The 8,301-nt window shown below is 40.8% G+C and overlaps 1 protein-coding gene across 1 annotated transcript; it reads left to right on the top strand.

Moving 5' to 3' along the window:
* Positions 1–48: 48 nt before the first annotated feature.
* Positions 49–8,256, top strand: LOC5504628. The gene is made up of 10 exons (XM_001625468.3): positions 49–415; positions 1,322–1,586; positions 2,372–2,414; positions 2,561–2,702; positions 2,999–3,286; positions 6,617–6,667; positions 6,790–6,837; positions 6,910–7,068; positions 7,593–7,901; positions 8,055–8,256. Exons 1-10 carry the CDS (start codon positions 355–357, stop codon positions 8,216–8,218), a joined length of 1,530 nt encoding a protein of 509 aa, XP_001625518.2. The 5' UTR covers positions 49–354; the 3' UTR covers positions 8,219–8,256.
* Positions 8,257–8,301: the final 45 nt, after the last annotated feature.

Below are 8,301 nucleotides of genomic sequence, written 5' to 3'. Positions count from 1 at the left end.
ATTCACGCAATAATTTTTTTTTTGTGAATATCGATTTCTTCATTGTGACATCACTGTTCTATCGTGTTGTCATTGTGACGTCATCTCAAGCACCACTGTTCTATCTTGTTGTCATTGTGACGTCATCTCAAGCACCACTGTTCTATCTTGTTGTCATTGTGACGTCATCTCAAGCACCACTGTTCTATCGTGTTGTCATTGTGACGTCATCTCAAGAACCACTGTTCCATCGTGTTGTCATATTGACGTCATCTTAAGCACCACTGTTCCATCGTGTTTTCATTGTGACGTCACTGGCATGTCCTCTTTTGCGCGCACATGGTTCTTGTGCTGGTTTAAAATGCAAGTTCCCAGATGAACCCTCGACTCGGGCTTCTGGTTCTCTGTGTGCTGGCAGTCCTTCATCTGAGTGAAGGTATGATTTATCAGCTTTGTAATACTACAAGGCTTAAACCAATTTTTTTTTTTAAATCAACAAGAGACAAGTTGCCACCGACAAAAATTATGTCGCGCGTGACACGAAAATGTTTCTTATCTCTCCGATAAACGTTGTGTCGCCGCTATACAAGAATTGGCGCGCACAACAATGATCTTTGCGGTGTCAAGCGTGATATGTCTCGTAGTCAGACGTAATGAGAAAACACAAGCACGCGCATCCGTTGCTTATTTTAGAGCATCAAGACCTTGATAAACCCGCCCAAAGTGCAGCGTTAATTAACAACCCGATGTTGTTATGTTATGTCAATATGCTCCCTGTACGCGCTAATATTGTTATGTGTATTGCTAGTGCTTACTCGGGCTAGCCAGAAACCACTAAAACACCGCTCGCGCAATTTGCCCTATTGATGCTACCTTTAAACCTTTAATTCAATGTCGCGAAAGTTAATACCCTCTGAATTTTGTTTGTTTTCAAAAAAAACGATATGAGACGATCAAGAACTTGGATTTTTTTCATTATTGTTTCACGGCTTAGATGTAAACATGTTTCGAAATAAAGACATTTTGACATTTTCGCAAAATTCAATTCCCTAATCGCGAAATGAATGTCTTGCGAAATGTGCCTACTTTTTTTTCGCGAAATTAAGTGTTTGCGAAATATAGTACAAATATGTAAATAGAAGGCTATTTTTATCATCTACTTTAAGCCCCTGTTGTACCCTGGGTACCAGAGGCTCCGAGCTTCGCTCAAATTGTTGTCGCCGCGAAGCTCGCTTCGCTTCAAATTGTTGTCGCCGCGAACCTCGGAGCCTCTGGTACCAGGCTCCCAGGGTACCCCGGTTGATGATTTTGTCTGATTTTTTTTCTGACCCAATATCTGCAGGCTCATTATACTGCCCAGCGCTCAGCATGATTCTCGGCGTCTACAACCGACACAAGTTCACGGACGCGCAAATGACGTCATCAAGTGACTTATCGGCCCAGACCTCAGCCCGTAACGGCCGTTTACTTGGGCCCTCTGCCTGGTGTCCAGCAGGAAATGACTTAGAGGAATCGTGGCTGCAGGTGTCGCTCGAAGTCAGTCATTTTATCTGCGGCACAGCCATGCAAGGCGACGGTGACAAAGGACAGTACGTCCGATACTACTGGTGCGTGTTGCAGCCCCCCACGGAAAGGGCATGGGGGATGACTAAAACAGTCATATATGCTCGTCCTTTTTTTTAGGTGTAATTTTCTCAAGTGCTGATTAAATGTCAACAATTCTATAACTTCACCCTTTTTGCTATCTCTTGGATGTTTAAATTCCTGTTTGTCACATCCATTTGCTATCCCTGTTTATTCGCACTTTACCACAAGAATCTGACATTTAACACATTGACCCCTAAACCGGCCTGTACCGGCTTTGAGAAGTACCCACAACTCAAAAAATCCATCAATTCAAAATAAACACAACAGGTACAAAGAGGTACCCCTAGGTGTTCGAATCCTTTTCTAGTGACTTAAAAGAAGGGTATTCCTTAAAGAGTATGTGTCCCCGTCCACATTATACATTGGCATATCTTATCATAAAATTCATAGGTCCCGGCAAATGCGCAATGAATTTTTGTTTTATTAATACTTTAATAGACAGACACTGACAAAGGACACTAGTCCGTAAGATAAACTCCCATAAAAAATCAACCGGTGGAAGGACACTAGACGGGACAACGTGCTTCAGTTACTGAATATCTAAATGTGCACGCATGACATGAGTGTTTTAACGGAATCATACTGATCGCATTGCACAAATTTTCTTTATAACCCCCGTTAAACCGTCAGTTTGTTGAACCCAACGGTTTCGAGCAGGGTCCCACTGTAGTAATTTCAGAAAACATGAAATACTTTTTTTTCCTTTCCCACGCTTATCTTTATCCTACCACTTTCTTCTTATAAGGGTTAAAACTTCAATGGATGGGAAAAAGTGGTTAAAGGAATCGGTGAGTAATGTGCCTGCTATGCGTCCATGCGGCTGCTTTTTTTTTTTTTTTGCTTGAAATGTGAGTTTAAGTACAGACTTCATTAGCTGGTTTTAGAAAGGAAGCGGCGATCTAACTTTAATTTCTTTTTTTTGCTTTTTTTGCAGTTCATGTTTAGGGGCCCGAAACAGTCGAAGCTTTTCGTCCGTGATCTCACGGCAAAGCCGAGACTTGCCAAGTTTGTGCGATTCTATCCTCATAAATATGAGGGCTATCCGTGCATGAGAGTCGACGTGTACGGAAAAAAAGGTGAGAACAGTCAGGTCTTTAATAATAAGAGCCTATCCCCTAAAGTTGCCATTGGAGGGCCTTTCTTAGTATGGCGTCACAATATTGACAAATAAGTTCAAAATTAATTTTTATTTTTATTTTTATCGTTCTACTGACGCCACCCTTGATCATTATTTACTACCTGTTGTCCCTGCTATTCAATGTTGAATGAAGGATCATTCGGTACATTTAACGATTCTTTGTTTTTCTGACAATCGCTCCTCTTATATCTTACTGCTCACTGCTAAATATAGGAGCATTTTGTATCTCCACAGTTTGGGATTTTCAAGAACTCTTTATCCTCTACATGCCCCCAGACAAAACGTACGCTCAATTGAAGGTCCTGAGCGGGTATGAGTCCTCCGAAAACAAGGACCTGCTGAATGGTAAAGTAGAGAGGATCGAGACAAAGGTGGACACGGTCCTACCAAGCCAGACCACAGAGTACTCTCACTTCCTGAGAGACAACAAAGAGACCTACATCGACCTTCCGCCAACTGCAGACAGCTTGCACGTAGATAGCGAAGTACTGCTTAAACTTCCAAACCATCACTACATAGGAGGTACAATAACACACATTGGCATGGCCTTCACTGCATAGGAGGTACACTAACACACATTGGCATCACCATCACTACATACAAGGTACACTAACACGCATATACGTGATGACCATCACTAAAGGTACACTTACACATTGGCATGGCCATCACTACATACAAGGTACATTTTAACACACATTGGCATGACCATCACTACATAGGACGTACACTAACACACATTGGCATGGCCATCACTACATACAAGGTACATTTTAACACACATTGGCATGACCATCACTACATAGGACGTACACTAACACACATTGGCATGACCATCACTACATAGGACGTACACTAACACACATTGGCATGGCCATCACTACATACAAGGTACATTTTAACACACATTGGCATTACCATCACTACATACAAGGTACACTAACACATATTGGCATTACCATCACTACATACAAGGTACACTAACACACATTGGCATGGCCATCACTACATACAAGGTACACTAACACATGTTGGCATTACCATTACTACATACAAGGTACACTAACACACATTGGCATTACCATTACTACATACAAGGTACACTAACACACATTGGCATTACCATCACTACATACAAGGTGCATTTTAACACACATTGGCATTACCATTACTACATACAAGGTACACTAACACACATTGGCATTACCATCACTACATACAAGGTACACTAACACACATTGGCATTACCATCACTACATAGGACATACACTAACACACATTGACATGGCCATCACTACATACAAGGTACACTAACACACATTGGCATTACCATCACTACATACAAGGTACACTAACACACATTGGCATTACCATCACTACATACAAGGTACACTAACACACATTGGCATTACCATCACTACATACAAGGTACACTAACACACATTGGCATTACCATCACTACATAGGACATACACTAACACACATTGACATGGCCATCACTACATACAAGGTACACTAACACACATTGGCATTACCATCACTACATACAAGGTACACTAACACACATTGGCATTACCATCACTACATACAAGGTACACTAACACACATTGGCATTACCATCACTACATACAAGGTACACTAACACACATTGGCATTACCATCACTACATAGGACATACACTAACACACATTGACATGGCCATCACTACATACAAGGTACACTAACACACATTGGCATTACCATCACTACATACAAGGTACACTAACACACATTGGCATTACCATCACTACATACAAGGTACACTAACACACATTGGCATTACCATCACTACATACAAGGTACACTAACACACATTGGCATTACCATCACTGCATACAAGGTACACTAACACACATTGGCATGGCCATCACTACATACAAGGTACACTAACACACATTGGCATTACCATCACTACATACAAGGTACACTAACACACATTGGCATTACCATCACTACATACAAGGTACACTAACACATGTTGGCATTACCATCACTACATACAAGGTACATTTTAACACACATTGGCATGACCATCACTACATACAAGGTACACTAACACACATTGGCATTACCATCACTACATACAAGGTACACTAACACATGTTGGCATTACCATCACTACATACAAGGTACATTTTAACACACATTGGCATGACCATCACTACATACAAGGTACACTAACACACATTGACATTACCATTACTACATACAAGGTACACTAACACACATTGGCATTACCATCACTACATACAAGGTACACTAACACACATTGGCATTACCATCACTACATACAAGGTACACTAACACACATTGGCATTACCATCACTACATAGGACATACACTAACACACATTGACATGGCCATCACTACATACAAGGTACACTAACACACATTGGCATTACCATCACTACATACAAGGTACACTAACACACATTGGCATTACCATCACTACATACAAGGTACACTAACACACATTGGCATTACCATCACTACATACAAGGTACACTAACACACATTGGCATTACCATCACTGCATACAAGGTACACTAACACACATTGGCATGGCCATCACTACATACAAGGTACACTAACACACATTGGCATTACCATCACTACATACAAGGTACACTAACACACATTGGCATTACCATCACTACATACAAGGTACACTAACACATGTTGGCATTACCATCACTACATACAAGGTACATTTTAACACACATTGGCATGACCATCACTACATACAAGGTTCACTAACACACATTGACATTACCATTACTACATACAAGGTACACTAACACACATTGGCATTACCATCACTACATAGGACATACACTAACACACATTGACATGGCCATCACTACATACAAGGTACACCAACACACATTGGCATTACCATCACTGCATACAAGGTACACTAACACACATTGGCATTACCATCACTGCATACAAGGTACACTAACACACATTGGCATTACCATCACTACATACAAGGTACACTAACACACATTGGCATGGCCATCACTACATACAAGGTACACTAACACACATTGACATTACCATCACTGCATACAAGGTACACTAACACACATTGGCATGACCATCACTACATACAAGGTACATTTTAACACACATTGGCATTACCATCACTACATACAAGGTACACTAACACACATTGGCATGGCCATCACTACATACAAGGTACACTAACACACATTGGCATTACCATCACTACATACAAGGTACACTAACACATGTTGGCATTACCATCGCTACATACAAGGTACACTAACACACATTGGCATTACCATCACTACATACAAGGTACACTAACACACATTGGCATTACCATCACTACATACAAGGTTCACTAACACACATTGGCATGGCCATCACTACATACAAGGTACACTAACACACATTGACATTACCATCACTGCATACAAGGTACACTAACACACATTGGCATTACCATCGCTACATAGAAGATAGACTAACATACATTGATATATGGGGTTGGTATATGATACTATTTTATTGTTGCTGACACCTGGACACGTGTAGGAGTCAATAGAACATGGTCACTCAGAGCAAAACAGATTTCGGATGAAGTCGATAACCCGTCTTTCCGTTTCTTTCGTTTCTTTTCTATCCTCTGATTTCCCTGAATAAACACAACAGAGAAAAAAACCCTGCCAATGCCTGAATAACTTTTCATTGTTCCAATGCACATTCTGTTTTATACATGTTTGTCTCGTTCAGACGCTTCACTAAAGAATATATAATGAAATAATCTTTATTTTTGTTTGCCAGGTAAAGTGTCTGGGGTACTCAAGGGTGATCTTTATGAAGTGGTGAGATCCGGTAAATTATAAATCATTTTACGTGATTTATCCACCCTATAGTCTAGGTAACCTGTATGTTAATATTGTTTATATTCAACTCCCTTCTGTGTAAGTGTTCCTCTTATTTTCTTTTTGTTCCAGATAATGGTAAGACCGAGGTGATGCCGAGAGATTACCTAAGAATAAAAGGTAGGAGATTGCAAAAAGGCATTATATTTATTCTTATATTGAAAGATTATTTGAGTTACCATCTGATATCAGGGGGAGAGCCGTGCAAATTGGACAACAAATGCCCATCGGACACGCATTGCCATCCGGACAAAGTCCACCGGACTGGTCTGTACTACTGCACGTGTAAGAGAGGTTACGAAGAAGGAATCAAAGGCTGGCACGCCGAGCTTATGTTGGGCGAGTGTAAAGGTAAGGGCAAGAAAGGTCGGAATATGACTTCAATGACACTGAAACAATGTTTCCCCCCTTCAAATAATCCATAAGCATTTTTCCGAACCAAAATTATCATCCTTTTTATCTACTCTATTCAGGAACAATAAAGTCCTCTATTTGTTTACGTATCCCTGGAACTCTTTTCTCATTTTCTTTCCTACCAAAACATTTACTGTGGCTTCTAATTAGGGCATATATAACACTTCTTTTTGGGTGTGAGCCCTCAGTAAGAGGTCATTTTTCGAGCACGTTTGCTGTAGTGTGCCCAACTACACTACATTCTGAGTAAATTTCTCAAAGATTGGACAAAAAAACGGCTTGATTGTGTTATGTAAAGTTTGAAAGACATGTAAAACCATAGCCTTCTGTGAGTTATTGCGCTGTCAAAAAATATATTTTCCTAATGAAACGGAATAAGGCCAATAGCTTTTTGAATATAAGATGTTTTGATGGATTTGATACGGATACCTCAAAGAGTCACGCCTTTTTTTATCCTTTAGATATTGACGAGTGCAGTAGAGGGGCCTTGTGCCCTGCAAACGCGCGATGCATCAACACTCCAGGTTCTTATCATTGTGCCTGTGTAAATGGATATACCGGGCAAGGGACGTGCATGGACGTGGACGAGTGCGCTGCAGATGACGGTTTATGTCACAAGGGGACGACTTGTGTGAATACGATGGGCTCGTACAGATGCCAAGATATTAATGAGTGCTTGACCGACCCATGCTTTGAAGGAGAAATATGTGTTAACTCGTATGGTTCCTTCAACTGCGAGCTGCCTCCGACCACTAAACGCTGGGTATCAGGTATGGGGTTGGTCTGTTTGTTAGTTCATCTTTGTTTCCGCCTGTTCACCCGTCAACACATCTATTTGTCTGTTCCTTTTCTTCCATCTGTTCACTGTCTGTCTTTTCCTTACCCTTATCCTCGTATTGTTATTAATTCTGATTTTTCTTCAGTTGCAGACTGGCACAAGACCACTACCGCCAGTCCTAGTGTAGCAAGTCCCACTGGCCTGAACCAGGGTAGCTCATCAGCGACATCTTACAGTCACTCTCTTTCTTCCATCACTTTCAAAGTAGTGCTGCTTTGGACTGTTTTAAACTGTGCACTGAGTGGGTGATTTTAGTTCATTATTGATTAAAACCAGCATGTGCATCATGTGTTGTCATTGTGCCGTTAGTATTTTTTAAAGGTTTCTGACTA

The sequence above is a fragment of the Nematostella vectensis genome, chromosome 3 (assembly GCF_932526225.1).
Source record: "Nematostella vectensis chromosome 3, jaNemVect1.1, whole genome shotgun sequence".
NCBI lineage: Eukaryota > Metazoa > Cnidaria > Anthozoa > Actiniaria > Edwardsiidae > Nematostella > Nematostella vectensis.
Note: the sequence above shows the minus strand (reverse complement) of the source record. Positions and strands in the feature narration are given on the sequence as shown.

Coding starts and splice junctions, on each gene's coding strand:
- LOC5504628 (XM_001625468.3), top strand. CDS start 355: ATGAACCCTCGACTCGGGCTTCTGGTTCTCTGTGTGCTGGCAGTCCTT. Junction 2,415..2,560: donor AAAAGTGGTTAAAGGAATCG/GTGAGTAATGTG, acceptor CTTTTTTTGCAG/TTCATGTTTAGGGGCCCGAA. Junction 6,668..6,789: donor TTATGAAGTGGTGAGATCCG/GTAAATTATAAA, acceptor TTTTTGTTCCAG/ATAATGGTAAGACCGAGGTG.